Below are 22653 nucleotides of genomic sequence, written 5' to 3'. Positions count from 1 at the left end.
CAAAAATCTAAAATGATACATCCGAGCCAAGCCCCATTGAGATTACTGCCCCCCTGCTACAACTCCTGGGGCCTATAGGAAAAAAAAGAACAATTCTACCCCTCACATGCACACATCTGCTCTGAACCCATGTGTGGAGGCTGTTATTTTTCCGGACGACCTTGTGATTCAAAGAAACCCCATCTCAGGAACCCCTATTATCAGACAGCAGCGATACAAAGGCCACTGCATTGAGAGTCTTATGAACAGTATCCAATGGTCACCTACCTTCAGAGGCAATAACGTTGCAAAAGATCCAATTACCTGTGAGCACCACAGGGGTTTTGTCATAGTTAAGAGAACCAAGCTTGCCAATACAGGTTGATCAGCTTAAAGACCGCAATGTGAGTGCTTTATAAAAGTTACCGACATTATAACTAAGGCATTTCCTTTACAAAAGTAAATCTATGTTTTAAGAATTATGTTTCTGTCTGTCTGTGGGTAGCAAACACAGACTTTAGCAAACTGCGTACTTTCTAAAGTTTTCAGCTTAGCCACAGCCACTGACTTATAACTAGGGTTCCCTGTTGTCTGATTTTTTTTCACCTTTGTTTTGGCTTATTGTATGTGTTTATCCATACTTATATTAGCATGTTTTGGAAAATTACGCTGCAACTAGAAGATTCCTGTATATACGTAAGCGGTGAAGAGGTCCATGCATGTTTCCCACTATTGGAAGTACCTGTGTATGGCTCATGGGTGGAGTTCTCAATCATGGATTTGTTGATGTATCCTTCTTACCAGGTTTGAAAACGTGTTGTCTATTTCTGGGAAATGCTCTGCTAATAGCAGGAACTAGTTGTAGATTGCCCAGTTACACATCTCTTGTGATAGCGCACACTGCTGGATGGAGTGAGTACCTCCGTTTCTTTAAGCAATACATGGCTGTTATGTTGTTCAGTTACACTAGGACTACTTTTTCCTCTAAAAGCTTGAAAAAAACCTTGAGGGCTAGTAGTTCTAGGTAATCAATGTGTTGATCCTGATGTTGAGGGATTCAAGTCCCCTGAACTAACATGTTGGCAGGATGTGCATGCCACCCGGTGAGTGATGAGGCAGTGGCGATGGTCACATGCGGAAGTTGGTCTAAGAAAGCCCAGACTAGCAACAAATTGCAGAAAGCTCAGAGTACTGGCCATTACCAACACTAGATCTCCATCCTCAATGATCCTCAACTTGCGATGATTGCCTGGCAAGGCACTCTTGGAGTGAGTGCAGTGGTCTGGCATGTGGCAGATTTGCCATGCAAGAAGCCATCATCCCCAAGAGCTTCATTACATTCCTTACAGGGAGTGGACAAACAGGCTGAAAAAAGAGCTTCAAATGTTGAAATGCCATCACTCTGTACTTGTTGGGATACGCTTTTTCCTATGGTAGCGCTTAGCACTGAGCCCAAGAAGGGCTAGATCTGCTGAGGTTGAGTTTCTTTACAACTCTAGGCTTTGAAGTATGGGACTCATTGTCTGAGAAGTGCTAGGCACGGATGCCTGCCGTTGCTTTTGATCAGCCGGGCTAAGTATAGAAAGACATGAATCTCGATTAAGTGCACATGCACAACTAACACTGCCAGGCAGCTCATAAATATCCTGGAGCCGTTAGGACTCTTAAAAGTAGGACTTTTAACTGGTGGTGTTTTCCATATACTATGAAACAAAGGTTCTGGTGATGGGCATGGTGGATGGAAAAAAGAAAGCAGTCATCCTTTAGATCTAGTGCTGTCATTAGGTCTCCCTGTCAGAGGAGCTGATGTCCTGCAGAGTGGTCATATGCAAGTGCTCGGACAGGATGTATTGTTTAGTGGTCCCAGGTCTAGAGTGGGCTGGAGGGACCCATCCATCCTCTGGAATGAGGAAGTACAGCCAGTACACTCAGTCCTCCCATTGGGGTGAAGACAGACCTCTAGTGCATCCTTTTTTTGGGAATGGGGGCGGGGTTTGGGATGGAGAGGATTTGCTGGTCACTGAGGAAGCTGCGTATAGAGTATCCGCCCTAAAGAGTGCTACCGAAGGGAAGTAGCTTTTTCTTCTCAACCATACTTATGACCGCAGATTACTCATCTTGTGAATAGATATAATAAGCAATACCTCTCCAGGTGGAGGGTCTGTAAACTAGCTTATTCCAAAAAGTCCTGCAAGACCAAGCCAGCAAAACGCCCATTTTTACGGATCTGGAAGATAAGTCAGTAATGCTTCAGTAAAGTGTGCACCTACACCCACGTAGCCACCTAACAAATATCCAGAACAGGCACTCCGCACACCAATGCAGTGGCAGCAGCTTTGGCTCTGGTGGAAGGATCCTATAGGTCATCTGCACCAAGGCTCAGATTTCTCCCAACTACTGGGGTACACGGACTTCATAAAGGGACACCCCACCACCAAGATGACATCGCCAAACTCGGAAGGAAGGTCAAATGAAGTCCTTTGCTGTCACTCAATCTCCAAGCATGGAGATGCAGATTGCGCAGTCCCGAGTGCAGCACCCTTCCCTGCTGCTGAGACAGAAGATACTCCCAAAGCAGGAGCTTGATCAGAATATCATGCCCAGAAGTTCCAGGTACCACCCGCTCCTGGCCCAATCCAGAGCCACTAAGATGACTTGGGCCTGGTCGTTCCTAATATTCGTCAGAGCTCTCGGCAGCAGAGGCAATGGTGAGAAGACATACAGGAGGTTCAAGCTCCAATTTAGGCAGAATGGTTTTCTGAGAGACAGTCTTCTTGGGCACACTCCAGGGTGAAAGCACTGACATTGCGCATTCTCAGCAGTGGTGAAAAGATCAAGCCTGGGTTCTCCCTATTGATGGAAGATGCCCTGCACAACCTACGGGTGCAACTGTCATTTTACCCATCCTGGTCTTTAGAGATCCTGCCAGGTGGCTCACCACCAAAGAAATTCCCTTGCAGTCCAGCCACTTCCAGAAACGTACAACCTCCTGGCACAGGACCAAAGACCTTGCACTGTTTGGTACAGTACCGCATAGTGATGGCGTTCTCTGAGAGCACCTGCACCAGCCTTCCTCTGAAGTCGGGCAGGAAGACCTTCAATGGCAAGCAAATCAGCCTCAATTCAAACAAACGGATGTGGAGTCAAGCTTCTGCTGGAGACTAGAAGCCTTTGCTCTTCACCTCTCCGACATGGCCTCCCCAACCTAGAACATATGCATCCATCACCACTGTCAAATCTGTGTGGGGTAAGGAGAGGCATCTGTCTCTGAGCCAATCACAGTCCAGCTACCACCAATGCAGATCTTTTGTAACCTTGCCCTAAATATGGATCCAATCTGACAGATTCCCCTAATGCTGTGCCTCTTGGGACTAGAGAGCCCACTGCTGAGCCGTCATGTGCAATCTGGCATAATAAATGAACAGAATGCAGGAGGCCAGCAATCCCAGCAGCCTCCTTCATCTGTACACAGAGCCAGGATAATGGCTGAAACGATCAGTATTATAGCCCGAACGCCCTGGACTCTCCTTCCCGTGGGAAAGGCACAAAGCTGTACCATATCCAGAATGTCTCAGATGAACAGGAGCATTTGCTAAGGAGTCAAGTCGGACTTCGGCACAATGACAGTAAGCCATTTTCCAGAGGTGGTCTACATCTGCTGGGGCAAACCCACCTTCAACAGCCAGTTGCCAAGGTAGAAAGCCACCGGGTTCACCGAAGAGCACCAGACCTCCAAATGTACATGCCGGAAACTGGAGAAGAAACGGCTCCACGATCACACACCGGACAGCCACGCAGCCCACAAGGACGTCACCCGCAGACATCACCAACTCATCAGAACAGCCAAGAGATCCTCCTTCAAAGCCCGCCTGGACAACAACGCACACGACAGCAAAGAGCTATTCTGCATAGTGAAGGAACTCTCCAACTCCAGTGCCAACACCAAGATCTGTGCGACTCACTGGCCACCTTCTTCCATCGCAAGTTCGTGGACATCCAAGACAGCTTCAACACCCCGACCGCCCTGACCACGACAGACTTCCCCCCCCCCCCCCCCCCCGCGAACACCACCTGCACCAACCGCCTGACCTCCTGGTCCTACGTCAACGACGACGAGACACGCAAGGTCATGAACTCCATCCACTCAGGATCACGTCAGACCCCTGCCTACACCACGAATTCAACAAAGCCGACACAACCGTCGCACTCCAACTACAGAAGATCATCAACATCTCCTTCAAGACAGCGACATTCCTGGAAAGCTGGAAGCAAGCTGAAATCAACGCCCTCCTCAAGAAGCCCAAGGCGGACCCCAAGGACCTCAAGAACTTCCGGCCCATCTCCCTGCTCCCTTTCCGGCGAAGGTCATCGAAAAAAATCGCCAACATGCAACTAGCCCGCCACCTCGAGGACAACAACATCTTAGACCCGTCCCAGTCCGGATTCAGACAAAACCACAGCACCGAGACAGCCCTTATCGCCGCCACAGACAACATCAGGCGCCAACTAGACAACGGCAAAACATCAGCCCTCATTCTTCTGGACCAGTCAGCCGCCTTCGACATGGTCTGCCAATGCACACTAAGGACACGCCTCCAAGAAGCCAGAATCGAGAAAAGGCCCTGGACTGGACCACGTCCTTCCTCTCCGGCAGAACCCAGAGAGTCCGCCTCCCACCCTTCCGATCCAAAGCCACTGACATCATCTGCGGCGTACCCCAAGGCTCATCCCTCAGCCCGACACTATTAAACGTCCTACATGGTCCCCCTCGCACAGTAGCCCGCCAGCATGACCTGAACATCATCTCCTATGCCGACGACACCCAGCTCATCCTCTCCCTCACCAAGGACCCGCACACCGCCAAAACCAACCTCCACGAGGGAATGTAGGCCGTCGCCGAGTGGATGAAGAGCAGCCGGCTGAAACTGGACTCGGACAAGACGGAAGTCCTCATCCTCGGCCCGACCCCCTCTGCCTGGGACGACTCCTGATGGCCGACCACACTGGGAACAGCACCGACACCTACGGACCACGCACGCAACCTAGGATTCATCCTCGACTCCTCCCTCTCCATGTCAAAACAGATCAACGCCATCTCCTCCTCCTGCTACAACACCCTCCGCATGCTCTGCAGGATCTACAAGTGGATCCCGACCAAAATCAGAAGACCGGTGACGCAAGCCCTCGTCAGCAGTAAGCTGGACCACGGCAACGCACTCTATACAGGAATCCTGACCAAACACCTACGACGACTGCAACGCATCCAAAACGCCTCCGCCCGCCTGATCCTCAACATACCTCGTCACAGCCACATCACCCCCCACCTAAGAAACTTGCACTGGCTCCCCGTCAACAAGGGGATCACCTTCAAGCTCCTCACCCACGCACACAAAGCACTTCACAACACCGTACCAGCCTACCTGAACAGCAGACTCAGCTTCTACACCCCCACCCGCCAAGCTCCGCTCTGCCAGCCTCGCCCTCGCCGCCGTCCCCCGCATCCAACCAACGACTTCTGGTGGCAGGTCCTTCTCCTTCCTCGCCGCCAAGACCTGGAACACCGTCCGAACACAGCTGCGGCAGACCCAAGCCGTGCTCACCTTCAGAAGACTCCTCAAGACCTGGCTCTTCGAGCAGTAGCAGCACCCCCTCCCCTTAGCGCCTTGAGACCCTCACAAGTAGTGCGCTCTACAAGTGATTGATTGACTGATTGATTGAATGATTGAAGGTAGGGGAAGACTGGTAGTCCCCACCACGAAGGTGTGAATTGAAAATGCTCCTGGCTCACTGTGAGCCGTAGATAGAGCCTGTGGGTCCGCAGGACAGGAATATGGAAATAAGCGACCTGCATGAACAAACCTACAGTCCAGGCTCCAGGGTCTAGTGCAGACAGGCCCTGGGCTAGTGTGAGAATCTTCAATTTGTCCTTCCAGAGGCAGGCACAAAGAGGGTGAAGACCAAAAACAGGATGAAGGCCACCATACTTCTTTGGCAGACGTTTGCAGCAAGAGTAGAACCCAGACTTACGAGGTCGGAACCCTCTCTATGGTTCCTTTGGCCAAAAGTGCCTTCACTTGCTTTCTCCGTCAACTGTCCTGATGGTGCTGGAAGGTGAGACAGGGTAGAAAGATATAGAGGGGCATAGCCCCGATGGACAATTTAGAGGACCCTTTTCAGAAATGGTGGACTGCCATCCCTGAAGGAAATTTTGGACCCTTCTTTCAACCTGGCTGTATGTGTACCAAGAACGACAGACTAAAGAGGATTTGCGGCAGAAGAAGCTGGAGGAGCAGGGGGACTAAGCTCCACCTTGCCCTCAATGCCCTGAGCATTGTCTTTGTGAACTGCTGCCTTGGCCGCAAAAGGGCTGATAAAGCTGCTAAGCCAAAAATGGGTTGGACGTTGGCACTAAAGACAACCCACACTGTGGCCTTGCAGGAAGCAAAATTGCTGCTGGAATTGTCCGGTGGTGGCAGACAGATTCAAGGAATGTGGGGAGGCACAGCTTCCTTAAAACGTTCCAGGCATGAATCTACCTTCTTGCCAAAGTATCTATACTTGAGCAACGGTGCAACGATAAGATTGAAGTTCTAGTCTTCCGAATGGGCCAACTTCCTCCATACAGTTGGAAGGGTGCCTTAGTCTACCGGCCACCTTGCGAACTTCTCACTTCAACTCATGGAATTGATAGCTCCCCACGTCATTTCCACCAAAACTTTCTCACTGCTGGGAGACTTCAATGTACACAGTGAGTGCATGTCAAATCCGGATGCGTTGTTGCTTCTAGTAGATCTTGCTTCTTTAGACTTAGACAAGATCAACAACGGCCCGACACATGCAGCAGGTCACACACTGGATATTATCTTTACCCACTCGTTGATTTGGTCCGAACATGCATTAGTTGACTTCCGTATTAAGGGCTCTAGGGTGTTTGAGGCACTCTGACCGACCTCCCACCACCTCCGTAGACAAAGGCATAAAATCACTCCAGATCTTTTCCAGGCTGCTTTCTCTACTTCATGGAATGTGGAGTCAAACAACATTGATGATGGTCTAGCCTGCTATAACTCCTCTGTCAAAAAACCACTATACACCAGCTTACCCCTCTGAAACTGCTCCCCAGTACGGCCAGGCACCCCTTAGACAGCATGGTCTAACCCGATCTTTGAACAGAAAAAAGGCAGTGTAAAAATCTGGAGAGGCGTTAGCGCCAAAACCATGATGGGAACGATAAAGAGAGATATAAGATCGCTCTCAACCATTATAACAAAAATATAACATTGGCACGGAAAGCCTTTATTGCACAGCTCAACCAGGTATGGAACGCCCCCAAATCGTTTTTTCGGATCCTCAAATCTTTCACCAACCCTAAGGCTTGTGATAATGAGGAGGCCCCCTCTCAAGCTCTCTGTGACAAAATAGAACTGCACTTTAAACAGAAAATTTAGCTAATTTACAACATGATTACTTCAGCAGGGAGCCTGCCCGAAGGTTGCTATGTCTTATAGCCCACCTACACTCATGAAGGCGCAGCAGTTGGAGAACTCCCCCCCTCTGATTTGTGAGGACATGTAATCATTGCTACATATAGTAAAATCAGGCTCTACCCTTGACATAATTTCAACCAAAATCTCTTCTTCACTCTCCAAACAACTTTCCGCGCCCATCTTTTCACATTCTCAATCTTTCTATAAGAGAGGGACACCTCCCCACTGAATGGAAGGCGGCACAGGTCATTCCTAGTCGCAAGAACACTAAGGCCTCAATGGAAGACCTTTCCAACTTCCGGCCCATTTCCTTACTACCCCTCCTGAGCAAGTTACTGGAAAAGTACATCAATAAACACCTGTCTGACCATGTCGAATCCACCAGTAGCCTTAATCCTTCCCAATCTGGTTTCAGGCCCAGGTACATCACTGAGTCAGTCCTGGTTGCTGTCACGGACAACATTAGGCTGCCCCTGGACAGCAGACAATCCACACTACTCATGCTGCTTGATCTTTCGGCTGCATTCAACACAGTCTCCCTCCAGATCTTGTTCAGTAGACTAGAAGAAATTGGACTCAGAGGTCTAACTCTTCCGTGGATGGCGAGCTTCCTTTCCTCCCGCTCCCAGACCGTCATCCTAGGTCCATTTCGGTCAAAGACTATGGAGCCGACCAAGGGAGTGCCTCAGGGCTCATGTTTGAGCCCTACCTTGTTCAACATATACGTCGCTCCCCTGGCAGACCTTTTTAGGACATTAGGTTTCACTCCCATTTCATATGCTGACGAAACTCAGCTTCTTTTGTCATTCAACAAATCCACTCTTGGAGCCCAGTCCACTTTATCCACAGGTATGATAGCCATTTCCAATTAGATGAGGAGCAATTTCCTTCAACATAACGTAGGGAAGACCGAGATCATGCTCTTTGGAGATGCACCACTGCTGTGGTCATCCATCAGTTGTTGTATGTAATAATTTATATGTTAAGTCTGTGCCTTAACTGTATTTAGATCTTACCCATCAGTTTTTGTTCGTAACAATTTACATGTTAATATTGCATGCAGATGGCAGCGGTTGAACTCAGAGAGTAACATATTGTCTTTGGTTTATTTTCCATATAACAATATGAATGGGAATAGATTTCAAAATTATCCGCCACATAATTACATCCTAATTCTAATAAACTCCGGCATCCATGCCCTTAAGAGATTATAACAGCAATAACATACTTTGGGTTAAATTGCTATTTAGATTTAGACACAGCCTACGGACCACAGGAACTAGGATAAGATGGCGGAGCCACTAGCTAAAACGCCATACCTAAACAGGAAGTACAAGCCCACACTAACCCGTAGTCTCGCGAGACTACGCTTCACTCACTGACCCATGGCGCCATACAGTTTTCTATTTAAACACCCCATCAGAACGACAGCTGTTAGACCGACAATCGGAATATATCGAGGACGACACCCGAACACATCAGGTATGCCACGCTCATCCCTTTAGATAGAGGCGCGAACGGTTAGTTTTATCTGTCTATCTTCACGATAATACTAACCCAGGAAATGTATAATTTCCCCTTCTCTACGCTATCTATAGGAAATCACCTAGCGCGTAGCATCCAGGTCCGAAAACGCTAGCAGTCAAACATCCAAGCAGACCAAGCGGTAAAGCATAGAAGAAGTCTCAGACCAGTTTTAGTAGACGCAGACGACACCCAGCTGGTGATCGCTCTGACACAACCTGCTGAACAAGCCGCCGCGAACTTCTCAGCATGCCTACAGGAGATGGCTGGATGGATGGCGAAGAATTGCCTCCGTCTTAATGGTGACAAGACTGAGGTGCTGATCGTGGGAAAACCCCCCTCAGTCTGGTCATCTGCCTGGTGGCCGCAGACCTTGGGGCCCCTCCCTACCCCCAGTGATCAGGTCAAGAATCTTGGAGTATGGGTGGACTCAAAGCTTGACTACAACTACCACACCAGACGAGTAGCTGGTACTTGCTTTTCGATTCTACGGAAACTCCGCAAAACCATCGACTTGCTCCCAGAATCCTCAAGGAAGACCCTGGTCCATGCTCTTGTTACGTCAAGATTGGACTACGGCAATGCCCTGTATCTAGGTGCCAACGCCTCTAGTCGGCGGCGACTGCAGACCATCCAGAATGCTGCCGCTCGCCTGGTCCTCCGGCTGCCCAGAAGAGCCGCCTCAAAAAAATCCCTACAAACATTACATTGGCTCCCGATCAATGAAAGGATCGACTTCAAGGCCCTTTGTATTGGACACAGGATCGTACATGGCAAGGGCCCGGCCTTCCTTCGGAACCTGCTATGCCCCTATACGCCTACCCGTCAACTCCGCTCATTAGGAGCAGGCCTTCTCGCTGTCCCCAGACACAAGAAAGCCAGAATGGGAGGCAGATCCTTTCGTACTTTGGCGGCACACAAATGGAACTCTCTCCCCCTGAGCTTAAGAGTTGAAACATCGGAGCTCATCTTCCGCAGGAAACTGAAAACATTTCTCTTTCCTAAAGACTAAGCCCGTATTGTTCTGACTGATGGAGCAACTGACTCTTCGGACAGCGCGGGGACACACTGACAGTGTAACCAGGCGCTATATAAATTCAGAAATAAATATAAATAAATAAATTTAGGTAAGCGCTACGCTGATTCTTGCATGAGCTTCATAGCCTAACAACGTTAAAAATAGATATCGCAAGTGTCCCCTTGTTTCCCAGAATAGGTTCAAAATTATCTATAGCAGAAATGCAGACGCATGAAAGAGAATGAGGCAACAGTTGTGGTGGATCCGACAGGCAATCTAAAGGTAATTTAAACATATCCTGCTCATGAGATATATATTACGAGGATATGAGCATGATTGAAATTAAATAGCCATAACTTTGTGTCTTGCACAGTAGATAATGTAAATCACCCCCTCTGAACCCAGCAAACACACAGGAAGCTACCCTGCGTTGCAGCAAACAAGACTGATAGACGGAGACATACAGCACAAAATAAGCATTAGACAAGGTAATCTTTCTATCGGAAAAAAAACTAGCGCAAATTTTCCAGTTAGAACGATAAATTAATAAGGCATTCTCCGTTCCGTCTAGACACACAGATTTGGGTCCTCGGCCTCCGCACAGAAGTAAACAAAATACATCTATTAGAAGCCGTTTGTTCCTATAATCAAGGTAATAACATGCTCCTCTAGCCAACAACAACTATCGTCTCCTTGGAAAATTTAATTCACCCTATCTTGAATGTCCAACTGTTAGAAAATCCCCTTTGATCATATAAGCCACTTAAATGTTGAAGCTCAGTAGAGTAGCTACCATCTGCAAGCAATAACCCATACGGTGTAAGATCACATGAGTCAGAAAATGCGAATTAGAGACAAATGTACATAATGTATAGGATGAATGTAATAAATGTACAGATATTTGTAAATACAAGTTTGTAGATAAGTGTAAATATGACAGTGCCTAGCTGTTGATGGCCCTTAGCGGACTTAGGAGTTTGCGCTACTGTAATAGACATAAATACAATAGTGTGTAATGTCTAAATAGAATGAAGTAAGCAGTAAGACATGTGTAATATATAAATGTATATAAGAGAGATACTAAAGCATTATTTTTTCATCATTCTTTAGCCACGTTAACTATAGCAAAGAACAAGGCAGATTTCCTGAGGAAGGCGACGGCCGAAACGCGTTGAAGGAATTAATTCTGCGTTTACATTAAGTTCTTATATTGATTATGTGGTTATTTTTAAGAAAAGCGATTATTTATATGATAATTTCTTAATGTTTTTGTATATGACAATGTCCTAGGTAAACAAAAAAAGTATATATATATGTGCAAAAGTACAATAAGGAAAAAAAACGTCAAAAAACAGGAACAGATAATATTCTTAAATAAAACAAAAAAATGATATGAACTACAATTATATGAGTGAAGAATGATTTATTGTAAAACACATGTCTAAATTACTCTCAGATTAATAATACACTAAACCCGGTGTGCACTTTCCTTTCTAAAAAACAAATTTACCTTGCCAGGGTTCATCCTATTAGGCAGGGGCCCCATTTTTTCCAAATAAGTCACCGGACTGGTGGCCAGTGGATCTTGGCGATCCCCCAGTACCCAAGACTGTTGTCAAGTATCTTGGCATACGCCTAGACCAGGCACTGACCATGAAAGCACATGTGGCCTATAAGGCCGGCTGGCCACGTGCTTGGTCTGTTACGGCGAGTCTTCCCTTTTCTCCCAGAATCCACACGAAAAACCCTCATTCAAACATTGGTACTTAGTCGACTAGACTACAGTAACACTCTCCTGGTCTCAGCCAATGAGTCCTCGTTGTGCAAATTGCAGGTAGTCCAGAACACCGCAGCGCGCCTGGTCTCGAATGCTCCACCCAGAACGGCTTACCTTCCCCTTCTTCAACAGCTTCACTGGCTCCCGGTGCGCAAGCCAATTCAGTTTAAAATCTGTTGCACCGTTAATAAGGCAGTGTATAGCAAGGGCCCCACTTACCTTGATATGAAACTTAATCACTATATCCCTACAAGGTCTCTTTGCTCAGGAACCAAATCCCTTCTCCTGGTTCCCCGGTTTTCTCTCACCTTGCTCCTCTCTATTGGAACCAGCTTGCCACACATCTGAGCCAATGCCCTGACCATCTTCAATTTAGAAGGCTCCTCAAAACAGTTTTGCTTCAAATCTTTGCCCTTCGTCAGCCTTCTGTTGCATATCCGCGGCGCAGAGATACCCCTTCGGGGGCGATTCAGGCGCTTTACAAAACACATAAATAAGTAAAAAGTCAAGACACATCTAATGCCATGTCTCTTAAGGATCCCCGGACATTCTAGGGCAAGCTCGTAGACCTCATCCAGGAATGGCACTGAAGTGCCATACTCATGCCAATCGCCCAACTAGACAGTCAGTGTTGTCCAAACCAGAGCAGATAACAAACCTTGTTGCATCATGTCCCTCTAGGATAGCTTGGGTTAGGGTTGCTCGGAGATCGACAACTGTTGGTAGAATTTGGGCCACAGTGTCCCATATTGCTGTAGCAGCCTGGTAGGAAGTTGGCATTTACAGGAAACACAGCAAGACTTGTAGATAAAAATATTCATTTGCAAAAGAATGCTTAGAATCCTGATCAGGTAGGATGGTGGCGTAAGCATTACTGTTTACTTGTTGAGACCTGAAGCACCAATCTTTCTGGTGTGGAGTGTTATCCGAGGAAATTAAGGTCACCTGGTGCAGGTCAATGGCTATGAGCGAGCCGTCTGTTAACTGGAGGGCCAGATCATAGTTTTGATTAATTACTCAAGAGAGCATCCCTGAGACCATACAGTGTACGGAAGGAGAGGTTTCCTAGATGCCTGACCAGGTTGAAAAACCTCCATAAAGACATTACATTTTATCTCCATAGTGGCCAGTTGTAGCTCAAGCAGTTCAACTGCCCTACGCATGAAAGCAGCGAAGAAGGCACTTATCTCTGTAGCAGAGAAATAAGGCCAGTGTCTGGTAAAGTATCGAGGTCACTGGTATTATGTAGCTCCTCATACTAATTGCCCTGATCGTATTGTGGGAAACAATCCTCCTCTTCACCCAAATTACATAAATTTGAGACAGGAGAGGCAGTGGCAGGTAGGCACACTGGGGGCCCATGTCCCATCACAGTCGCAAAAATCATCTCAGTGATTAACCTGGAGAAAATGCTAGAACGCAGTAGTTCTGAAACCGCACATTCTTGGTGGCAGCAAACAAATGGAACAAGGGTTCGCTCCACTGATCAAACATTTCTCTTGCCACCTCGGAATCGAGTTGCCACTCGTGATCCATCAACTGATGTCTACCTAGTTCCTATGCTCTAACATTCAGTGATCGTGCTGATTGTTGGGGGGCTGTCACAGTGCCGAATGTTGGGGGACTGTTGGAGCCACAGTCACCTTTCCCGACACATGAAAACAAGCAGAATTCAGACCTCTCCTCAAAAACCCTCTGCCGACTCCAGCAAACTCCAGGACCAGTGTCACATCTCACTGCTCCCTTTCTCCAACAAAGTCCTCGAGAAGGCCATCAACCATAAGCTCACCGAACACCAGGAGAGAAACAACCTGCTCGAAGCCTCTGAATCCAGTTTCCATGTCAACCACAGCACCGACACCACCCTGATCTCTGCCACTGATTGCATCCACACATTCCTCGACAGAGGAGAATCAGTGGCCCTGATCCTCCTTTACCACTACGCAACGTTCAACATTGTATGCTACCACATACTCATCAAGAAACAGCACCACATCGGAATCCAGGGAGATCCCCTGAGATGGAGAATCCGCCTACCTCCCTTCGCCTCGGAACCCTAAAGCACCATTTGCGGCGTCCTTCAAGGTTCATCCCTCAGCCCCACCCACTTCAACACCTACATGACACTTCAAGCGACATAGTCAGAACCCACAACCTCAATTTCATATCAAAAGCCTACGACAGCCAGCTCATCCTCTCGCTCTCGGCAGACCCCACAACCACGAAGACAAACTTCCACAACTGCATGAAGAACGTCGCTGACTGGATGAAGACCAACTGTCATAATCCTGGACAGCAAGCTCACCATGATACGACAGATCAACGCAGTCTCCGTCTGCTTCTACACTTTACCCATGCTCTGAAGAATCTTTAAACAGCTCCCCATCAACACGAGGAAAACCATCACTCAAGCCCTAGCCACCAGCCGGCTAGATTACGGCAACGCACTGTAAGCAAGAACCCCCACCGAACTCATAATGAGACTACAGATGATACAGAACTCAGCAGCTAGACTCATCCTCAACCTACCCAAATGGAACTATATCACACCACACCTTAGTAACCTCCACTGGCTCCCCGTCCAGAAAAGATGCCAATTCAAGATATTGACACACGCCTACAAACCCCTCCACAACCTAGGACCATCATACATCAACCCCGCCTGTACTTCCATCAACCATATAGAGACCTTCGATCCGCCGCACTCGCCCAGATACCATGCATTCACGGACGCCACAGAGGAGGTTTTTCTTTCTCCTACCTCGCAAAGTCCTTGAACGTCCTTTCCCTACATCTCCAGATATCACCCTCACAGGAAGAAACTCAAGACCTGGCATTTCAACTGAGCCCTGCAACCCAGCAACTGGATACCCTCACAGGTAGCGCTATACAAATACTGATTGATTGGTCCACCAAGGATGCTTGGACATCTTATAAAAACCTTAATGATCTCACAAGCACTATACAGGTGCCAATAGTTCGGTCAACACAGTCTGTGATGCATAGACCAGCATGCAAAACATGCTTTGCCATATCCTGCCTATCATATAATTTGAGACATTGTGCCTCTAAATCCTTTCAAGACTACTAGCAAGATCTTGGGGTCAAGTCCCAAAAAGCATGGGTGTACTTGCTGAGAAGGTTCTTAGGCCCAAATTAGCCAGAGAGAACATATTTCCAAAATCATCAATACATTGTGGACGCCTGTACCACCAGGCTTCCAGGCGTAGGATGCTGGATCTCTGGGGGTTGGTCTATGTCGCTAGGCCACCGGTCGACTGACCTCAGGGCTTAGACATGGCTTAGACCAAGTAGCAAAGAGTCTGACCATGATGCTCTTACTGAAAGGCAATAGTGACTAAGATGAGGTCGGACCTGGTTTAAATTGCCCTTAGTTTCAACAGTAGGCAACTGTAAATCTAGCCCTTCAGATGTCCTTCGCACATCTACTGCGAAAGAGGCGTTTTATCCCATTGGTAGCCCAGGAGTTGAGTCTACCTCAGTCTCTGGAGACCTACCGAGCATTTTGTATTTTGTAAATTTAGGTATATTGTGAACTGTGCACATTGGATCAAGTACATGTGCTTGAACTTATGATTTTCCCAATGTAGCACACTAAAAGTTAAAAGGATTATTATTCAGAAATTTGGTATAAAATAGGGAGTGCACCACACATTTTCTCATGTTAAATGCAGGTATAGCCCAAAATCTGTATAATGAGGAGGTAGAAGTTTGTCCGTCAGTGGAGTTGGAATTGACATGGAAGGTAACCGCAAGGGCCAAGAGCCAGTGTGGAAGTGTGAACTAGCATCAGTACATGCCCAGGAACAGGTCTCGTGGGAGTAGTGGACGCTGAGGGAAGGCCCGCCACCAGACGTTCTTGTGAAGCACCTTGAGGCTCCATGGGGCTCGAAGATACGCAAGGAGAAGCATGTAGCGTGTGGGAGAGCTTCAGAATGGCATCCTTGAAGTCCACCATTTGCTGCAGGGTAGACAACGGACAGAGAATTTGGGATACGCAGCAACCAGCAGTGGGAAAGGAAGATCAAAGCCAGAAGACGCTTGTGGGTATATTTCGATTGTCGCTCTTGCACCTGCTCATCTGATTTCAAGTGGTGGGATGGGGCAAAACCTGCTTAGTTTCCTTGCAGTGTACTTGTGTGGTACATCTTTGACTTCCCGGAGAATTTCAAGAGGGCATACCTTGACAAGCAGTCCCGAGCCTTGGAACACAATTCACATTTTTACCTTTTCTTATATTCGGTGGTAAAGTTTCAGCATTCCACTCATGAATCCCATTCTGGTGCAGGAGAGCATATTTATCACACGACTGACTAGTAACCAGAACCCAATCATGAAAGAAAATAGGTCATTCAGATCCGTGATCAACATCTGCTTCCTGCAGTCGCAGTAAGGCTTGAATCCTGTCATTTTGGTGGGAGACAATGTCCATGGCACACTGTCTGAAGTACATTTTGAAGTCATCTGAAAACTGACAAAGTTGGAAGCAGAGCTCTGGATACGCATCAAAGTGTATAGAATGAAAGTAACTGACGTCAGTGCACAGAGGTAGTGCTTATATGCCGCACCGTCACTTACAGGATAGTACAGAATCACACCAGAGACCAATGGATTCTCAGATCGGCATGTGGGAGCTTCACCGAAAATTTCTATACATCCAGCGTGTCATCTGGGGACATTCTAAGTGTGAGCAAACGGTGGTTAGAGGTAGCCATCGGAATTATTGATGCATAATCTATCACATCTTAACTTGAGAAATAGATTACAATATCAAACATTTTTGCAGAAGTGCTTCCTATAGCACCCAAATAATGACATTACCTTTTAATGGTGCAACATAAGCCGGGCAGGGCTTGTCCAGCAATGGAAGTAGTGACTTTCTTTCCTTGACCTTCTCATAGGAGTTATAGTCCGGTTTCACAGGCACTGGTGGAAACACCTGAAATAAGATAACTTTATCGTTATATGTCTCATCAAATTTTCAAAGAGCCAAGAAAACCTCCTTCAGTGCTAGGTCTTTGGATCCATTTATAAATTTGGTGCCGGAGGAGAAAGGTCTACAGGCTCCACATTTTGATCCCAAAGATGTTGATTTGCCGGAACATACTATATATTTGACAAACAATGTCAAACTAAAATGGAATATTTTGAATTTGGAGAGTGACAACTTGCAATATGAAATGCACAATATGTAGTGATTAGAAGTCATGCTTGAAACATCTAAAACTATATGAGCTAGTTTAAAATGAAACCTTATTTTACTGGTAACACCAAGTGCCATGAACAATATGTACTGCAAAGCAAGGGATAAAAGTATCACTTGAAGCTACACTATCGCTAGCATAACATTGTTTGTTTGTTTGCAGTCGTTTACCCAGCTCTATACAATAATTGCTTTATGTATGTAGTATTTCTGTTGCACGACTAGCCGAAAAGCAGCAGAGCAATGCACATGGTCCAAGGCAAAGGTGCAGTGAACGTGTGATTGGAGGAGGGGCATGAGGAATAGATTGGTTCGGAGAGCACACACTCACACTAAAGTAAGGTTAAAGCACAAATGTGACAAAATAATGAGAGATTTTATGAAGGTCTATATTTTTTCAGATAACGTGGCTTTAAAGGAACCTCTTAACCTATCAGGTAACACCACAAACCACCTGACTCAGAAATGTGCCCTTGTAAGATAATTTAAAGTTTGGCAGGAGGCCTACCTGCCCCGCAGAGACTACAAAAATCACCCATATTGTGAAATCTGTCTCCCTGGCACAGATCTCACTGCCTTCCAAGGAACTACCAGTGCAGCGGTTTTATGAAGGAAGAGTGGACGCCAAGTTCTTTTAGCCATGACAGATATATTTTTCTTTTATAAACTGGAAATCGGAGTCAGAGTTTCTTATTCAAAACAAAAATGGACATACATTAAGTGAGTTATCCCACTCCTCTCTGGGAGTAATCATTTGATCGCCTTATCTAGGCAGACCGGATGTATGACGTTACAACGGGAACTTTTACATCGCATACCATTACAACGCGAATTTTACAACGCAGGATCATTTACAACGACTACCTTTACAACGCATGTCATTACATAGCAGATGCTATTACAACGCATACAATTACAACGTAAGTATAGGTACGTATATCATTTTTAAATATATAATAAGTAATAATAATGTAATTTATTTATTTAATTTTATTAATTTAAGTAATTTTTTTTACGTTTTTTTTTTTAAATGAACCCTTAAAATACCCCGTACCCCAAAACCCAAACCTAGCCCTGAAACCTAATACCCCTGTACCCCAAAACCCAAACCTAGCCCTGAAACCTAAAAATACCCCTGTACCCCAAAACCCATACCTAGCCCTGAAACCTAAAAATACCCCTGTACCCCAAAACCCATACCTAGCCCTAAAACCTAAAATACCCCTGTACCCCAAAACCCATACCTAGCCCTGAAACCTAAAAATACCCCTGTACCCCAAAACCCATACCTAGCCCTGAAACCTAAAAAATACCCCTGTACCCCAAAACCCAAACCTAGCCCTGAAACCTAAAAATACCCCTGTACCCCAAAACCCATACCTAGCCCTGAAACCTTAAAATACCCCTGTACCCCAAAACCCAAACCTAGCCCTGAAACCTAAAAATACCCCTGTACTCCAAAACCCGAACCTAGCCCTGAAACCTAAAAATACCCCTGTACCCCAAAACCCAAACCTAGCCCTGAAACCTAAAAATACCCCTGTACCCCAAAACCCAAACCTAGCCCTGAAACCTACAAATACCCCTGCACCCCAAAACCCAAACCTAGCCCTGAAACCTACAAATACCCCTGTACCCCAAAACCCATACCTAGCCCTGAAACCTAAAAATACCCCTGTACCCCAAAACCCAAACCTAGCCCTGAAACCTAAAAATACCCCTGTACTCCAAAACCCAAACCTAGCCCTGAAACCTAAAAATACCCCTGTACCCCAAAACCCAAACCTAGCCCTGAAACCTAAAAATACCCCTGTACCCCAAAACCCAAACCTAGCCCTGAAACCTAAAAATACCCCTGTACCCCAAAACCCATACCTAGTCCTGAAACCTAAAAATACCCCTGTACCCCAAAACCCATACCTAGCCCTGAAACCTAAAAATACCCCTGTACCCCATATCCTAAACCTAGCCCTGAACCCTTAAAATACCCCTATACCCCTAAACCCAAATTAAATAAATGATTAAAAAAAGATAAACTTACCTATACTTACGTTGTAATGGCATGCGTTGTAATAGCATCTGCTATGTAATGCCATGCGTTGTAAAGGCAGTCGTTGTAAAAGATCCTGCGCTGTAATAGTAGCGTTGTAAAAGTAGTCAGTTGTAAAAGTTGCGTTGTAACTGTTGTTTCCCAGGCAGACCATGCGCCCCAGGCAAGAAAATCTAGTAACAGTCACCCAGCAGTATGGTCGGCTGACCCTAAATAGGATGTGGCAATCGCCAATGTACCCCACTTGTCCTGTGGTTCCCCAGTGTGCAGCCTGTTGAGACTCCACTGATGGAAACTTTCCCCACATCAAAATTAGGCGAGGAAACCACAGATTTGGTGGAACAGTAATGGTAATTTATGGCAGCTCTCCTACCCTGCCAAACTCGAAAAGAGCTGCTCAATCTCAGCCCTTCTTTTGAATGGTCCCTTTGGCAATGACCAGTCTCCCCACTAAAGTCAAAGTCAAAGAATCTTGTATAGCGCACAAATCACCGTTAGGTCTCAGGGCGCTTGCAGACAATTCGACAAACTTAAGTTCTATCCCTTATCATTTAGGGAACAGCCATGTTTTTAATTCTCTGCGAAAACGCTGGTTACCTGGAATAGACGAAATACAGGGCAGAAGCTTATTCCAGAGATGGAGGCAAGGTAAGAAAAGGAACGGCCTCCGTTTCGCACAGTGCGGACCCGCAGAGGAATTAGGAGAAGTTTAGAACTGGATCTCAGGGTTCTGGCGGGCTGGTATTTTTTCAGTTTTTTTCCTAGGTAACTAGGTAACCAGGGCCTGTGCCAAAGATGCTTTTGTGTGTTAGGCAAAAAATTCTATAATTCCCTCTCATCCTGATTGGAAGCCAATGAAGAATTTTTAAATTGGGACAGGACGGCGATCTTGAAGGTAGATCCAAGATCAATCTGGCTGCAGTATTATGCAGAGTCTGTAGTTTGGAGAAGAGGTCTTCATTTATAGAGGCCAGTAGAGCATTTCCATAGTCCATGCGGCTAACGATTAGGCCCTGCACAAGTGGCTTCCAGGTTTCAATTGGTAGCCACTTGAAGTTCCTTAGCTTCCTTAGAATGCCATAGCAGGTACCAAATACATGGTTAACGTGGGCTCTCATGGAAAGCTTGTTGTCGATGGTGATGCCTAGGTTGCAGATGGTTGGTTTTGGGGATGGACAAGGGCCCAATGTCTGGGGCCACCAGCTGCCTGGCCAATGATCTTCGGCCCTGCTGAACAGAATAATCTCGGTTTTGCTGTTGTTCAACTGTAGTTTATTTTGACCCATCCAACTGTCAATGTGGATCATACAGTTTTTAAACCGGATCATTGTGTCAGTGGGGTCGGGACCAAAGGTGATCAGCAACTGGCTATCGTCGGCATACAATACTGCCTCAAACCTATAAGACCTGATGATCTTGGCCAGTGGGGTGACAAAGATTAAAGAGCATAGGGCTCAAGATGGACCCCTGGGGAACTCCAATATATACTGGTCTGCTGAATGCCGCCATCGAGCCTAGATGCACTGTGGTGGAGCGGTCCTTTAGATAATTACTATTATTAAACTTACTATTGTTATTTCACAAGTCAAAGGTACATCAAAGCTTTGTTAGTTCAGTGGTTTGTATAAATTATATCTCTATTTAATGTGCCTCTAAATTAGTTGAGGGAAGTACAAGTTTTGTGGGAAGGTGAACGGCCAATTTATGACAACTTACCCACTCTGCCAAACTCTACATGGGCCCGTTAAGCTCAACTGTTTTTCTCCACTTTGTTGTATTTTATGTGCCCTTCTATATAGGAATGTTAACAAACATAATAAACGGTTTCCTGTGTTACATGTTTTCATCTACAGCCCATAATCTGCACGTCACAAAATAGTGATGTGGTAAAGGTGCCAAGGAACAGTCAGGGCAAGTGAACGTGTGAAGAATGTGTGCAGGCGTACACATTTAGCCAGCCTGCTATGCAAAACTCAGGTGAGTCTTTGCCAATGTTTTATTTAGAGGGACGGGCAAGCAGACTTGCTCAATTTGTAAATGCTTGTTTGATAATGATGTTAAATTAACAGGCTATGGACCCACATATTTGTTCTCTATGCTATCCATGGACCTTAATTGGAAAAATGTGAGGTGCGAGGTAGTGGTTTGTGAGCTCTTCTTATAAACGATAATTCTGAGCTCCTCTTAAAACAAAACAAAAATTGGGTAGGGCATGTGTGTGATACTGACACAGGTACCGTGAGCAAGTTAGACTGTACATGAGGAACCAAAAGAACAGCATTCGAATGTAAGAACTGGGTACCTAGAAACTAATCACATACAACTGTATAAGCAAGGTATTCTCTCAACAACTAGCAAGCATGAGGCAGTCAAGTCGTGACTTACATCCGTGTATCGCAGAGCTGGGTGTGTACCTTGGACAGAGGTCACGGTCAGCGGCAGGCCCTCTAGGCTCCAAAGCTTCCGGCTGAGGTCGTCGTAGGTCTTTACAATGCTCATCAACTGCTCCTCTCCAGTTCCTTTGGGCTGTAAATCCCCAAGAAAGGTAAATTAAAGTCACTGGGAACTAAAATGCTTGGTTCTCATTCACTTCTAATTTGTACATTTTAACACAACAATAACCTAAATATTCAAATGTTTCAAGAAGGGGCATGGCCTGACCAGGAGGCAAGATGGCCGCTCTTCTTTAGAGCTCTGCAAGTGATCCCTCAATAATTTCCCCCTAGATCCATCCATCATCCTGCAGACACCCGACGCTCCTAGCCACGGGCGTCCAGAGAGGTGAGGCGCCTGTGGCTACGGTCAATGGTCCCTCAGCAGGCAACGGGGGACAGGACAAAGAGGGGGTGAGTGTGTGACCCCCCACACAAGCAGAAACCGTGAACTGCCCCGATTGCAGTGAGTAGTGAGGACAGAGTAGTCGGGGACATCGAGAGAAGACAGTAGCCGCTGCAAGTGAGTGGTGTCCTGCAATGACCTGCAGTGCAACGACCCACCGGCGACTGTCGCCATACCAATACAGGAGTCTATCAGCTGGACCTTCACGCTGCATTGTGCAGTATGGAGTAGCAGCAGCCAGAGGGGGACTTGCTGATGAGCCCGGGGGTTGGGGGGAAGACCAGGGCATGAGTGGGAGCAAGCAACAGGCCCCAGGTAGACTGGAGATAACCAGAGTGGGGATCTCCTTACACCCGGTAGGCAGCAGGGACTACTCTCCTGTGGGGGCCCTATGTGGAGGGGTCAAAGGTTCCCTTTTAAAAGCGAGATCAGTAGTAGAGGACGAAGTGGCAAACACCAGCAGCAAACCAAGCTGGATAAATACACAAGCCTGCCAATGAGGGGACCCTTGCAGGTGGGGGCCCGGATGAATTAATACTGCCTCGTAAGAGTAGAAAGGTAGAGCCCTCACTCAGACATTATGCACGCTATCCATGGTATTCTGGCAACGCTGGAGCCTCTAGAGTTGAAAATAGACACTTATGGTACGAAGGTCACTCTTTTGCAAGCGGACCTGAGAAAGGTCAATGAAAGTAACTTCTAAGTCATTAGGCGCGCTTACATTTCACAACCTTCGGCCGGAAACAAAGGTGCAGA

At 46.6% G+C, this 22653-nt stretch overlaps 1 protein-coding gene across 1 annotated transcript in view; it reads right to left on the bottom strand.

Moving 5' to 3' along the window:
• Positions 1-22653, bottom strand: part of NOL6 (nucleolar protein 6) — a 471490-nt gene that overhangs the window by 262607 nt on the left and 186230 nt on the right. Inside the window, exons 16-17 of the mRNA XM_078674724.1 lie at positions 21445-21585; positions 16628-16745 (exon numbers count right to left, since the gene is read on the bottom strand). Of these exons, the coding sequence (XP_078530850.1) occupies positions 16628-16745; positions 21445-21585 (259 nt within the window). The remainder of the gene's footprint in view (positions 1-16627; positions 16746-21444; positions 21586-22653) is intronic.

Source organism: Lissotriton helveticus, chromosome 2_1 (assembly GCF_964261635.1).
Source record: "Lissotriton helveticus chromosome 2_1, aLisHel1.1, whole genome shotgun sequence".
NCBI lineage: Eukaryota > Metazoa > Chordata > Amphibia > Caudata > Salamandridae > Lissotriton > Lissotriton helveticus.
This window is presented reverse-complemented; position numbering and strand designations above follow the sequence as displayed.